Raw genomic sequence first — 16506 nt, 5'->3', positions numbered from 1 at the left:
AAGTGTATGATATGAACGTAGATTCGTTTGCAACTTGCACCGATTCATTTGCATCTTCTGAATCACTGTTATACGAGTAAAAACTATTAAAATGCTATTTATTAGCTTTGAAATTGACAGAATTGATTACACAATGAATAATTTTCACATACAATTTCACTGGTACGGTTACAGTAATTTTCTGATAAGCACGTAAATGACTAACCATTAGTTTATGAATTTTACATAACAAAGATACATGATGAAGAATGAGTGGTGGTATATTACAAGACTATAACATTTGTATTGGCATGCAACAATTACATCATGAAATGTGTAAAGATGTCATTAAACTTGTTTAGTTACAAAATATGTTATTTACTTGTTGTAAAACAAAACAGGCCTATGCATGTATTGACAATTAAAAATGAGTCAATATAAACAGGATAATCAGTCAGTATGATCCAACACAAAATATATTTATTTAAGTGTCTACACTCAAAAAAGAATGCTTACAAATTAAATTACATAGATGTAGTTTTATTACTTTTAATATTTCTGGACCAAGGAAATGTCACTGTAGGAAACATTTTATCAAATTGTAATAAAATTTAAACTCGTTAAGTACTACCTAGTTTTATCATAAAACATTAATAGATAAGTTAACACTTTTCCGACAGGTCAGGGGTCAAAGGCCATGTCATTCTGTTTGTGGACTTGTACTTAAACTTTTATTGAACTACTATTTTATAATTTGTGTTAATGAGCTTGGAATCAAACTGTAGACTATAATTCAATTTTTAATATTATATATCAGTTCAATTTCTTAATTTAAGGGTAAATATTAAGAGAAACCACATAAATATAGATTTTAGTGAATCATAAGGTATGCTGAATGCAGTACTGGTTAAAATTAGACGTTTCTAATGTCAAAATACTAACTCTCTAGTTTTGTACAAATTAGGAATTCAAATTACCAATATTAACAAGCTAGAATATAAAAGAAGAACCTTGTATCTTCTTATTTTGTTGAGATATGGCTTATGTACTGAAACAGTGGTCCTATTAGTTTTCACAGCCATTTTAATCTGTGAAAAGTCTATCTTGTCCTTTCGACACAAGATTAAGGAGATATATGTTAAGTCTTTAGACTGCTTGAAGTTTCATACCTTTTCAGACCTTTTTTTAGCTACTAAGCTTAATAAATTATAGCGGAATTCTATGGTATCAGTATTGTTATTTATATTTTTTTGGTTATTCAACTGTATATATAAAACCTAAAAAGTAAAACAAAAACTGGTATCCTCCAAGTAAGAAATTTTAGAAGGCTTAGCAATCTATATCCAGCAGCAACCAAGTTCAAAGGTCATAGCTAGAAGAGGTAATCGTTTACTTTGAATTGAATACTCTGCCTAAACAATCTATCAAAAGAATATCTAGAGCTGTTATGGAACAACCTCTATCATGAAGATCAACGAACTACAATAAGAACCTTACAAAGCTTGCACACTGCTCTAATCACCTGACTTTCTTACTTCTTCATTTTTTGTTGTATATTTTAAGAAAAATAAGTTTTCTAACTTATTTCTAATTAGTAATAACCTGTGTGTGTGTGTGTGTGTAATATAAAATAATTGTTACTGTATAATACAAAATACTAGTCACTAAAACACAGCTAAGACTGGGTCAGTTTTATATTATTAGATACAGTGACATGAGTTCATGAACAGTGCATCAATACAACTTATGTAATGTAAGCTAGGCATGAATAGGTCTATAAGAAAAAAACTGTATATAATATGAGCCTTAAGCTACTTATATTAAACACTCGTATTTTTATGTTATATTATGCAGTCATTCTGCATGAAAAAAATATATATATATTGAAACTTTGTAAAATTATATTTCTTTCCTAATTTTTTTTACAATGGTTACAAAGTCAGTCAGTTGAAAGACCCCATACAAGGTATAGAAAGTAACAAAGTTTCAGTCAAGATAAATATTTGAAATGTATTTAGGAGGTGTTACAGATACAAAAATAATATTTGAAATTTTTGGGGCAAAGAATAGTTTTTTAATCATAACATGAAATCACTTTGTACTTGGACTAGTAAGCAAACAGATCTGATATTTTCACAAATAAATGTCTGGTATAAATATTTCATTAAAAAAATCTGATTGATAAACAATCGTATAACCTTTTCTAATAGTCTGCCAAATTCTGTAAAGACACACACACTGTATCAAAATTATAGGGTAAATACTTAATAGGGCAAAGGTGTACATGAATTTGTGTACATTATACTGAGCCTGTTGTGAAAGGTTTAATATTTCATTTTCTTAAGTTTCAAAATTTTCATAAGTTTGTTGATATACTATTTTGAAATAACCTTAATTCTCTCACAATGGTATAACTTTTAATACACCATTTGTATTTTCATAAAATTTGGTACACTTTTAGAAAACATCACACGTCTTTTGTAAAAATCAAAATCAATTTGTTTTAATGAAGTATTTTTAATGTTTTATGCATGAATGTATATATAATTCTCTATATTAGTCTGAGTGGTAAATTATTTCCTTGTTAAGATTAAAAATACTTTTCTTCATCTCAAGAATCTCAAGTCTTATACGAATCTCTAAAACTTTCTAAATAAATTTCAAATGTTTTTTTCAATAAAACTTTTTCAGTTATTTTTTCTATGCTATCTTTATAAAAGTTTGGTCAGTTTGGTTCACCTCATAACTATCAAAAACAAACAAAAGAAATCTAAATTACCCTTTTCTTCTTCCTAGAATGACTTCAGTTTGTGATATGAAACTACTTTTGTTTACTCTAAGTAGCATTAAACTCATAACAGTATCCATTTATTTATAGTTAAATTTTATTGTGAACCTTAACTATTTGCATCATTAAAAGTTGTAAGTCAACTGGCAAAAGTGCAGCCCACATTATCAAATTACACTGCATGAGCTACTCACAAGCTCACTTTGTAAAAAAATATTTTATTATTATTTATTTCCCTTAAGCCAACTAACATAAAAGTTTCTAACTTGTGCATCTTAGGTATTTCAATAAGAATACACATGAAAAAAAGAAAAGGACTTACCTACTTATTTTTTGCTGTCAGCTATCAATGATAGTTAACCATACTTTTTGTTTACACTAATGGTAACATTAAGCTAAATTTTACTGAAAAATGCACACAAAAAAACCAAAAATAATAATGTGCAAAAAGAAGAAAATACCTTATAACTATCACCATATTTCTGGTTTTCTAAGTATGCAACAAAAGCCAGTTAAAAATTCATCTAAACTCTTCAATGAGTTTACCATGAGAATTCAAGCTTGAAACAGAACTGAAATTAACAATTCTCTTTACAAAAAACAATGAAATGATCATTTGATAACTGACAAACTTTGCTTTCTATTAGTTATAAATACTGTAGCACTGAATGCCAGAAAGTTTACTGGCAATTTATGAAAGAAAATGTGACAGGTGGGCATGGAAAGAGGAGTCTGGTTGTCTATTCATAGCTCTGTAACAAAATAACATTTAAGGCTACAAAAATTACACTTTGCCTGAGCAATGACAACATCATAAGTAATTTACATAGATCTCTCTTCTGTTTACATTTATCAGATGTGAACTTTGGTTTCGGTTAGAATTCCCACTGCCGCTGAAAGTTTGAAGGCAAAATATAAATTTGCATATAGCAAATACCTATAAAGAAAATACAGTTCACTTTTCATTTTCCAAAAAAAATGAAAATTTAATAAACAGCTAAAACTAAAGACAAAAGGTCACTCTTATTTTTTATCTGGTTTAGTACTAATGAAAGCTAGAGTACCTGGAACGTCGATGGCACTTGATGTGCTCTTCAACATCATTTCCCATTCTAACCATATGTATCTGAACAGCTCTTTTGAATCTTCTGTTTCTCTAGTTTCACATCTCCAAAATCTATACTCAAAAATACCCAACAATTTTCAGTATTGAAAGAATTGTCTAAAGCAGAACATTGACACATACTTCTACAAAAGATGGAACTTTCAATTTAGAAATACATTTTTCCTTTTTCTTTAAGAAAAAACAAATTCACAATGGCTTTAAATATGAAAATTTCACTTTTATACCATATTATTTATTTTCTGTTCATAAATTACTTTGACCAATGCTGTTACAAAACTAACCAAAGAAACAACCCTTTGTATTGCAATATTGCAATTAAATGGAGATAACACAATTGTTCAGAAAATTAATAAATTTATTAGTATATATGTAAAAATGACTGGTATGGGTAGAGAAAACTATGTAGAGAAGTGAACAACGTTTTGACCTTCTTTGGTCATTGTCAGGTTCACTCCTCTGTTTGCTCCTATACATAGAGTTTTCTCTACCCATACCAGCCATTTTTACATTTTTTTTTATCACAAGTGGGTTTTCTCGTCATCACAAAATTTATTAGTAGTATTACCTTTAGCTTATTTCAACAAATATAAATCTTTATAATTAAGATTTAGCTAAAGACAAAAACATTATCAATTCACACCACCATAGCAGCATTATTATGTTCAACTAGAATTAGTCATTATAAACACGATTATTTACTCAAATTAGAATTCATATGTGGCTATGTTCAGTGTTCTTTTCCACCCACTGGTCTAATCAACAAAATTAAAAATCAATCAGTTACAGCAAAGAATTATAGAAATGAATTTTTGATTTGTTCTTGATTATCCAACGTCCATCAGAAGTAAACAGCTCTTTTATCCAATAGAACAGAATTATATAACTTTTGTGACAAATACTAAAAATAAACTCATATACAATGTGTCAAAGATGTTTTATATAGTGATATTCTTTTCCATTTTAGTTACTTTGTTTTTGTTTGTTTTGTATGTACACAATAGCAATAAATGTTATGGAGATTAATAAATTACTCATGTTGTAATACTTTTCAAAATTCATCTTATTAGATAACCACCCCACTTAAACACCATCTCAAACTAATATTAGGCAGCATCTTAACAGATTACACTAGTTTGTCTGCAGATAAAACATTCATTGTTATATCTCAACAAACTTTTCCCACAAAGTAAATAAATATTTGCAAGTTTTTGTTAACCAACATGTTGTAAATACCATATATATTATGTAATAATAAATTTGTTTACCCTTAAGTGTTTACACAATGGTGTTTGGTTACTATACAAATATATTTTACAGCCTCCCAAGAACTTACAATGAAAACAACACAAGAAAAGAATTAAATTACTGCGTTAATAATTTCACAAACGACATAGTATGCAATAACACACATTCTACTCTAAAAATGCATACACTAGATTCTTAAGATATTTATTACAAGTAATTTCAGTGATATTTATTAAACATGAGATATTATATGCCATTTGTAGATTAAACAGAGGTCAAAGCTCACAAGGTAGGATCCACACATTGTACATGAAAACTACTCTGTTCTTAATGAGGTTATTTCAATTACATGATGTGAAGATAGCTAAAATTGAAATATCTAAAAAATAAAATCCACATCAAGAAAGAAAACAATGGTAAAAAGTAAGGCCACCTGATGATGACTGCAGAAATTCACATTTACCTGACAACATACATGAACTACATACATCATCTCTTTGGTAAGAAAGTGAAAGGTACAATTATTTATTTTTTAAATCGTGTATCTTTCCAATATGTTTATTTTCATAATCTAGGGAATAATTTTTCTGGTATGGCACTGTATTTTGTTATTAAAATTAGCCATTTTGCAATTTAATCTTGTCTTTGCATAACAAACAATGATGCAATTTTTATACAATATGGCAAATGCACATTCCAGATCCAAGAGTTTATACATTATATGTAATTTTCTTCACACAGTTCATAAGGGCATGTAATGTTCAGCTTGGTGATAGTACTAAAGAATAAAAAACAAACAAAAACGTTTGGAGTAAGTATAGTGAGAAAAAGCATTATAAAATAGCACCATAAAAGTTACGGAGTTACAGAAATAAAGTACAGTACTGAACCAAGTTTATTTTCTGTAAAAATGTCTTCTGACATTCTCAAATTTCAAACAATATCATAATATTCTTTTTTTCTGTATTGCATGTATTTAAACAAAGAATTAACCACATGCTGGGACAGTGGTATGCACATTTTTTTCAGCTTATACACTTATTTTGTGTAACAATTGCTGCTTTACGAAATATTCCAAATAAATTATTCATTGGTTCCTATGAAAATACTTTTTGCAAATTAGTGTTTGAAGAAATAAATTACATACAATTATTAAAAATAATGGACTGAAAATATGTTTGAAATATATATCTCAAACTATTAAAATATATTCTTAAAAATCAAAATATGGTTATTCATTGGTTTTTAACATCGCACTGTAAATTTATATAGTAAAAAGATGCTACCATAAAGTGAAACATTTTACTATATAACATGTTATTTCTCTTTGTCTTTTGGAGAACACTCGGCATTTTTCTTACTTGAATTCCTTCCACACCTAGAAGATAAACTTCAAGAGTTAAAAAGCTGAATAACTTTTCACATAATGAATTTCATTATGAAATTTAGATGACTTGTTTATATCACTGCAGTGTACCAAAGGTAGTTGCTTATAATTTGAAGAGCACAAGTCTGGTTTACAAAATCATTTCTTCAAGTGTGATAACTATAAATAAACAATTGATGCTAGCTCTGTACCACTCTCACAAATGAGAATAATATCAATATCTAAAGAGTGTGTACTTGTAGCAGCTGGAAATGCTATTCACAGCAGTATGAAATTCTCTTCTCTTCAGATCCTCACCATTAACAATTCCATCAGATATGAAGGAAGTATGATGATGGTAAGCAACCTTATAATATAGAAATCTCAGGTGTTCCAAATCAAAGGGATACTCTTAATCTAGTTTTATAAGCCACACATTTTTAATATAATCACAAAGCTTTGATACAATGCTGTCTTTTAATGTTTGCCTTGCCTATTCATTTAAATAAATATTATGATTTTAGTCTTTCCTGTTAGTGAGACATGGCATAACCTTTAGCTTAACCAGAGAGAATAATAAATATTATTCTTGTTTTAATCTTACCTATTAATGAGAATGCTGGCAATGGGGCTTTTCTTTAATTAGCAATTAGAAATCAACATCAATGTTGGAAAGACAAAGGCATGCTTTGAGTGCATAATTGTTCATCATGTTCCACGTCCAATTTTATTTATTTATTTTATCTCGTCACAGGAAAAAATGTTTTCTAAAATATGTTTCTAAACATTGAATGCATTTTTGAATGCAAAGTTTTAGGAATGCTTCCTAGAAACAAACATCCTGAAGCAATAATGACTTCTTTATTTTGTTAAAAAATAGATCAGACTGAGTTAACATACTTATAATTGAAGATCTTATGGCTATGTCTTAACAGTAACTTCCAATAAATTGTTAAGCAGCTCAAAACTTGACTAACATGTCAAAGCCAACTAATTTTTCTTCCAACTAAGAAGGAATATTCTAAGTTTTTTCTTAAAAGGTTGGAAAGTTCACTGTGCTATCATCTATCAACAATTCACAGCAAGAAGAAAAGTGGTAATAATATTTTTTGTGAAACATATTAAATACATATAGTTTCTTTCAAATATATTCAATGCATCCCACCAACTGGAAGACATTTTGCCACTTTCCTCACAGTCTCGAGTTCAGCACATTCAAATGGTCAGTTCTGACTGTCAGGAATGCCAAGGAGCAAAGGTAATCTTTATCCTGAAATTGATCAGTTTGTTAGTATGTATTGCAAATTTGCTCTTTCTGGAGCATCTCAAGACATCTTAGCTATCTGGTATTCAAGTGCAATACTAAATAATTAAATTATACATTCAATACTTTAAAAAAAAAAGTATGAATTTTTTATGCCTTTGGGATTTGTTACCAACACCTATAATATTTATTAGGTTGACAATATTGCCAATTACTCATCTTAAAATCTTCCCACATAATGTTTCCTAGTATATGACATAGTGAAGAGTGATAGTATCCATTTCATTTTTCTCAAGGAAACCAACTAATCCCATATTATTGGTAGTTGTTTTTATGCTCTGAGTCACAGTGCAGGAGCACTTACAAAACTCATCATATTTCTTAATAACAAAGACAAGTGCTGTATAAGTGTCAGATCCTTTTGTACTGCTATCCAAAGGTTGCACCTTCAAGAATTATTTATGCATTAACAAATCTTCAGCATTCAAGAAATGTTATTAATAACTGGACTTTCATCCAATGTTAATAAAAATTAATTACAATTATGAACAATAAATGTTAGTTTGGAGAAAACATGTTCATTTATTCTATTTACTCTCCTTGCTACAGTCTGGTAAAGATACACTTTCAAAATTTCTAACTATCTTCTCATCCTCAAATACAAGTGCACACTGTTTTAAAACTTCCCCACCTCTAAACAATTTTTTTTCAGTTTACACAAGGATCAAGGTGACTTTGTACAATGCTGTAAAGCTTGCAGTTCAAGGTTTTGTATACTTAAAGAACATTTTTGTTTTTAATGTTTTAAGTCCTTCAAGATATATTAGTCAATGATTTTCCTATATACTAGTAATACTGTCTTGTATTATGTGTCATAATGATAAGTGACGTTGCTTTCCATTGGTATCGTAATGGTTTACAAACATGAAAGACACTGCAGTTCTCTATTCTTTCCAATAAAAAAATATTTTTTCCTCCCAATTCAAGATACATGTCCAGTGTCCCTCAAACCTTTTCTTTGCAGATATTCATTCTGAGGTCCAATTTACAAGTCATCTAATATATTTTTGGTTACTGAGAGCTGTAAACATAAGTATTATGACACCCCTTGAGTGATACTGATAAACTAATCAAATCCAAAAAAGTAGAAGCACTTTCTGCAGCATCACACACTACTACCAGCCAATCACAGCTTGAGTTCTAAAATAAAAAGTAACCAATTGCAGCTTGCATTTCATGTCATATGAGCAATGCAAAAAATAAACAATATTAATTCTTTATGAAATGGAAAGATTAGGGCTCTAGACTAACCTTGCAACTGAGAGAGAGAGAACATGTTTTGTATAATAGTTCAGCAATAAATTACTCTTGAGAATTTAGAATAGTTATACAAGTCTATTTGAAATTATAATATGTTGTTTAAAATATTTGTTTTTCTGTAATTGTCATTAATAAAAACACATTTCTCACAACTTCCCAAACAATTTTTTTTTCTTGAGGAGTCTATGGGCTACAAAAATCATCTTATGGGCCAATGTGGCCAACATAAGAATTATAGTATGAAAAACACTATGAACTTACTTTTTTTTTCAAAAGTGTGAACAGTGTTTATGACCACAGTTTACAAGATGGCACAGCACAGGAAAAAAAAGAAAAAAGACAAGCAAGAAGGACAGTTTGGTGTTGCCTGAACACCATGGACTGTCAAAGTACCAGTAGTTATGGTAACCATTATACATCAAAAATTTTGGTTGCAGAAATAACTGAGCAAAGAATGAAAAAAAACCAAAAAACTTGTGTTTTGGTGATCAGGACGAAATATTGTTGGATGTATGTACAGGATATGAGAAAAGGAAAGGAAAGGAATAATAAATTGTAAAGAATCCATCCAGTTTCCAAAAGAACCATGGAATTGAACATAACAATAGAAGTCTTCTATGAAAATGAGAAAACTCGTAACATTCTTCACAAGAAACTGGTAGGATATGATGACTTAAGTGTTTAATGGTTATGAAAAGACTTTTATATGGATGATGTGAAAAAAAATGTAATGTGCATATTATTGTGTAAAGACATACTTAACCTTTGCACAAAATAGCATTCAAAGATAAAGAATATGGAAAATATAAGTTAAGATTAAAAACAGAATTTTACAGCAAAAACATAGCCAGAACTGCAATTCATTATAATGCTGATAATAATAAACAGGGTAAAAAAATCTAAAAGAAGATATTTGTAGTTTAAATCATACATTCAGGATTCAGAGAACAGTGTGTTTGTGTGTTCTCTTATAGCAAAGCCACAGGGGCTATCTGCTGAGCCCACCGAGGGGAATCAAACATCTCATTTCAGCATTGTAAATCCGGAGACATACCGCTGTACTAGCGGTGGGCTCAGAGAAGATGTAAAGCCTATTTCAATGTAAGACACAAAAACAATGATTCAATTATATCAGCCAGCTTCCAAAGCAGTTTCTTGCAAGAATTAAGACAGTAAATGACAACCTTATACAAAAGATACCTCTGTTGATTATTAATGACACAAGTAGCCTTACTAAAACTTATATGCACATCACAGCTAATTTCAGAGGCAAGCAGAATAGTAAGATCGTCATATGGTTCTTACTAAAGATATTGCTAAGGAGCTGGCCCAAGTAACTGGCTTGAACAAAATGTCCTTAAAAAATATCATTGAAAAGTGCATATGCAAAAAATTGCTGAAGGTTGCAGCCACTGAAAAGAAAGAAAAACCAAAAAACAATTAAAACATTCTAAATGCAAAAACCAAAATAAATAGCAAATCCTGACCTCGAGCACATAGGAGTTTTGAAAAACCAATATTCTTCCAAATGCTTGGCACATTTCACTTAGAAGCCATACTACTAGTAATTATTGATCTAAGATACCCTTTACAACATGCTGATATATGAATCTGATTTCACCATTAGTGCTAACAGAGAGACTGATAAGGAACCAGCAATAATTTAAAAAGTAAGAGTAAAATTGTTTTTCATCTAAATATCTGAATGTAGAGCAATGGAAAATACATTTTAGTTTATGTATAAGCTATGTATTTAGAGATATCTTTGTAAATCAGTATATTGTGCACTAGAAATTTTTTAATACTATGTACTATTTTGTGCACTTGATTTTACACATTTTGATTAATATATATTAATATCAAATTGTTTATGTAGTAACAGATTTTTGCACTTCAACTGTTGTTATTTTCAGTCTTATTATTTTTCAATGCTAAGATTATACATTGACCTACATATGTAATTTTCAACATATTTTTTGGTTTCTTTTTATTCACCAATATCCAGTTCAACTTATTAGCATACAAATGTCAACTATTTTACCACTTTTATACAAATCTACACACCTTCATAATGTTTGTTGTCATTTATACTTGATACTCATACATCACACTATGGGATTACTGACATGAATTTTATACACTAAACATATCACTTATATGGGTAAGGTACTGCTTTCAACTTAGATTTACATATTATTATTACTATTATATACAGTTTATACACACCATTTTAGAGTAAAATATCAGTCATTTATGTAAATTTTTATGTCAGGGTTCTGTATGTGGGCTGGGATTTTTTTTTGCAGTAGGTGTCTAACTTGGCAATAAATTCAAATAATTAATTTACAGCATAAAATCTACTTGTTTTAAAATAATATATTTCAAACAAGTCAAGGTATATGTATCAAAATTCTTTACAGCAAAAGCACTCAACAGATGATCTAAGGCAAAGTGATTGTACAAGTTTTTTGTTTTTTTTATAGCATGCCTCTTACTGATTGTTAAGACTAATTATTAAGTGCAATTATTATTGCAGAATTTTCAGCAGCTCTTCAGGTAATGCCATTACATAATTGAACAAATGCAACTACATTTTGGTAACTTACAATGCATAAAATATTTCAAAACTTTTCAGAAAAATATTAATAAATGTGTGTTAGTCAAATGTTCTTCCACAAAGTTTAGGACAGAAAGATGTCACAATAATACTTCTAAAAGAAATATACATCATCTAAAGGTTAGACAAATTATTTTCAATTATGTTTTTGAAATTAAAACAAATACAAAAGAAGTACAAATTTTGTCATTCAGTGCAGTACATAAATACAAAAAAAACAAAAAAAAAACAAAAAGCAGTGCGACCATGTAAAGGATGAAAGACTTAGCACAACACAGTGTGTCCTATTCACAGTTAATCTCAAAGTCCTTGACATTAAATCCAAATTTATTTTAAGACAAATTCTTACTTAAACTTCTCCTTATATTTTATTTTATCAAAATTAAATTTGAGAGATGAGAATTCAACAAAAAATTAAATAAAGTGAATTTACATTTTCGAAAATTAAAAAAACAAGCAATCAGTAACCAAAAGTTTTAAAACACCAAATATTTGGTTTAAGAGCTTAAGTATGTATGTATGCTCAGATTCTATTACACTATACAGCAGCCCACTATACTGTAAGTTCTAATATGTGGGTGGCTTTTGGCTCATAAAAATTTTAACAAGCCTACTAACACAATTTGCCCCTTAGGACTCAATGAAAAAGGCATCCTTGACAGCTCTTTACTCACTATAATTAATAGAGCTACGACCGAGTTCAATCCAAAACCTATGAATACAAGCAAAAAGAATTAGAAAAGAATATGAGAATAGTCGTGTACTCTTAAGAAAAACAGGAAGACCATTGTCATGTCACAAGTGCTTATTTAGTGTCTTGTTTATTAAATAATGATTTGATTGATTTTGTGTTTTATGGTACAAAGCAGCTAGGCTATCTGCACCAAAAATATGGTAAAAAGTTAAAAGTAAATTTAGTAAAATTCATAATAGGAAATTAAGGTAGAACAAAACAAAGTTAAAAAAACAACACATAAATAGCATAAAACCAATGTTTACATCTAGTCTACAACATTAAGAGAAAAATTACAGTAATTCAAGTTGTAAAGGACTCTGTAGCGTAACTGTAATTATCATAACTCACGAGGAAGACTAACAGGTAAGTACAAAAACCACCATCAGTCACCTGAAGTTGGCCTTTCCAGTCCTGGTTCCAAGTTATTTGATGTTATGGCCATTTTCAAAAAGGAAAGTAATAAAAAGGTTTTAAAAGATGTGTAGCAAAATTATAATAATAACTTGCCAGGATGGCTAACGGGTAGTTCAAACAGCATCATTAGTCACCTGAAGTTGGCCTTTCCAGTCCTGGTTAATAATGATAATGTGCAGTTTCTAATCCTATTCAATTCAGGATATGTTGTCACTTCTGGCGTGTTTTTGACAATTTGATCAGACTGCTTTATTAACAGTTGATGATTATTCTAGCCAACCAAATATGGAAATAAGAAATACCAGTCACTTCTGCCATACAAGTATTGAATACAATTGCTTGAAATCACTCATATGACAAGAGAAAATACAACATGTATAGGCCTACTGCACTTCATCTTCATTACCATAATGTCTACTAACATCAACAACAGAAAAAGATTACAAGATCACCAAGAATGTCATCATCATTGACGGAATTAAAACAAGATCATAAAAATGCCTGACAGCAAGAAAACAAGACATTGTCATATAATACATTATTTATATTTCATTGCAAACATTGACAACTATTCCTCTCCTATCATAGTAGTTAATACATTGTATCGAGACCATCATTTAGGATAGCTTACATGGGGCTTGGTTCTATTGTCTGATTTTGGGTTAATTTATACAGCAATCCATGTACAAGGCAATCACAGATCTTGCTTCATGTTATTTTCGCTATTATGAGATCCAAGTATATAGTTGAAAACAGAATTATTTGATTTTTTTTATTTCTGCAATTTTTACAACTTAACTATGGATCAAAACTTTATTCATGTTTATTCATACCATTTTAATCCCCCTCCCATTTACGTGATTTGCCCAAGATAACTGAACTTCCATGTTTCAAAAAACATTTTCCTGAGTTAATTAATATGGGTACACAATTTATCCCTCTATTTTTTAACAACTTTCCTAAATTTATTCACATGTTATCATGCAATGCAACCAGTGCTTGCTAGATAGCACTAAAATTGCTGTTTGTACTGATTTCTATTGGATTTATTTTTAATCATGTATCAAACTCTAGAAAATGCATTTCTGTTATTTAACTCTCTTACTGGAAGATCAGTCCAATCAACCAAGTTCATGACCCCAAATCAACCTTTATAATTCTATGCTATAACTTGTAACATAACTGATCTGAGTGCAAAGTGAGTTTCATGTTAAGATTAAAAATACTTTTTTCCTGAAAAATCTGTAATTTCTTTTGCATAATCAATAACATTTCCAAAATAAACTTCAAATCTTTTTTCAATAAAACTTTATATTCAATCTGTTATTCTCTCTAATCTTAACTCTATACTGGGCTGGTCAATTATACCAGCCTTTTAACTATCAAAATAAAAAAAAAACTGAAATTACCCATTACTCTTTCTTTCTTTCTAGAAAGACTTCAAATTGTAACATCAAACTACATTCATTTAACCTAAGTAACTTTAATCTTCAACAGTACACATCTCTTTATATTTAAATTTTATTGTTGTGTTGCTCTTTGAGTTTGTCTATTTAATATTTGCACCATATCAGTTACAAATCACTCAGCAAGTTTTGATAAGTAAATTAGAGAAAAGGCAATGCCCAGAGGAAAATGTCACAGTTCTCATAAAAGGGTAAATTCAGGAATTTTTAAAAATATTTATAATAATAATAATTTAAAACTTGTATACTGATGAAATTTGGATTATTAGCCATGTTTTTATATTATAGTTATTTGTATATCATGATCAGAAAATAATTTAATTAAACTTTGTATGTAATTCACAAACCTTGTAACACGCACACAAAAAGGCACAAAGTTTTAATGTAGTTTCAATGAAATATCAAGTATAACTCCATATACATAAAATCTTTTGATCATATATGTATTTGGTGTAGAAATACAATAATAGATTATGAAAGATCCTTCGTTTATCAATATATGAATTTGGGCTAATATAAAGCAAAATAATAAAAAAACTTTCAGGCTATTTTCAAAAAAGCTTGACACAGAAGGGTATAAGATTTTTTCTTTTTCTCTTTTGGTATTTTTTATGGATAAATCACAATAAATAAAATTAACTACCTACTAGTCAAAATTCAACATTCATGCAATACTGTCATCCCTAGTGGTAACTCACATTTATGAGCAACTATCAAAAATTTTCATAAAGATTAACCTGAGCTAATAGATTACAGAAAAGGCATCATTAAGTACCTAATGAGTCATTTACTGGTGAAACCATGGGCATTAATAAATGAAGTTTTTGCGAAACATCTTTTTCTTTAATTCTGTAATAGCAAGTTTCACTAAGTACAGAAATGTCTAATCAGAACATATATTCAACTGAAATGCTAAACTGCCTTTCATTACTTATATATTAATGCTGTAAGTAATTTCAAAAACATAAAGATCAAAGCTCTCAACTTAAGTACCTAACTTTTCCATCAGAGCATGCAGTAGACATCAGGTATGGAGCAAAACAGGCTGGATAAATGCTTGAAGAACTCAGATGACCTGCTGCTGGAGCAGCATGAATAACCTCTACATCTTCTGGCAGAGGAAGAACTTCAGCACATATCTAAAGAAAAATGTCTTGCTTATCACAGAAAATAACTACAAAGAATTAAAAGTTTCATAAAATTATTTGACCCTGTAATTAGTTTTTCACACTAGAAGTATTATGAAAAAAGTCATTATGTTTTGAACATTTGCACCAATTTACAACACATTATTATTTCATTATTTATTCTAACTCAGAATCAATAATAACAATCAATAAATGAATAATTAATCAATATTGCTAAAAGAGCCTGTTAGTTGTAATCAGGACTAGCATATTGTACCTACATGTGTAAATGGATCATACTTCACAAAATTCTCAGAAAAGTTTACAAGTCCAGTTAAATTGTGCATGAAGAAAAGTGAAAATAAATGCAATACAAATTATACCCATCAAAATATTCAAAACAGTCTGTGTGTTTAATTAAAATAAACTGTAAACCTTTTTTGTTGTAATTCTCAGACGCTGAGCGTCAGGTGATGAAAAACCAATACCACCAGTAGGCTGAGGTGTATTACTTCTTGACGAGTGGTTGGAATGATCATTATCTTGAAAAAAATTGCTATCAGATACATAATTGAAGTTCTGCCCATCACCTGAAGGAGAAAAAAAACGCAACACATTTAGTTACATAAAATAATAATAAATAAAGACAAACTCATACACATAGATATAAGCTTACTTGGCAAAATATGGTATCTAAAAGTTCACCCAATATAAGAAATATAAAATAAATGATTTTTCTTTTTTTAAAATGACTTTCTCAAAAACTATATCCTGTATTGCTGATAGTAAAGCCATTCTTTTAACTCTTAAGAAGATGAGCTTCTTATATTGTAATTGGTAATATCACTCATTATATGACACAAACTATATTATGCATAGTAAACAGCAGCTGAGGTGCATGGTTTGAATATGTCTGAGGCAAGAAAATTGGGACCACATTTTCAACAGACCAAGTTTGATTTCACCTCATTTGTAGATGAATATATACATCTACATTTTTTGTTAATTTGGTGACATTTCAATGGAAATTTGCTCTTTATATCGGTTATAAGCATGGT

General features: G+C 29.3%; 1 protein-coding gene across 7 annotated transcripts in view; it reads right to left on the bottom strand.

Annotated features, from left to right (window-relative positions):
* Positions 1-16506, bottom strand: part of LOC143257006 (dmX-like protein 2) — a 202811-nt gene that overhangs the window by 123892 nt on the left and 62413 nt on the right. For all 7 annotated transcript variants that reach the window (XR_013031661.1, XR_013031660.1, XM_076515072.1 and 4 more), the window contains exons 19-21: positions 15884-16038; positions 15315-15460; positions 3832-3944 (exon numbers count right to left, since the gene is read on the bottom strand). Coding sequence is in view for 5 of the 7 variants with exons in the window: in XM_076515072.1 (XP_076371187.1) it covers positions 3832-3944; positions 15315-15460; positions 15884-16038 (414 nt within the window). In the remaining 2 variants the exon portion in view is untranslated. The remainder of the gene's footprint in view (positions 1-3831; positions 3945-15314; positions 15461-15883; positions 16039-16506) is intronic.

Source organism: Tachypleus tridentatus, chromosome 1, assembly GCF_004210375.1.
Source record: "Tachypleus tridentatus isolate NWPU-2018 chromosome 1, ASM421037v1, whole genome shotgun sequence".
Taxonomy (NCBI): Eukaryota; Metazoa; Arthropoda; class Merostomata; order Xiphosura; family Limulidae; genus Tachypleus; species Tachypleus tridentatus.
This window is presented reverse-complemented; position numbering and strand designations above follow the sequence as displayed.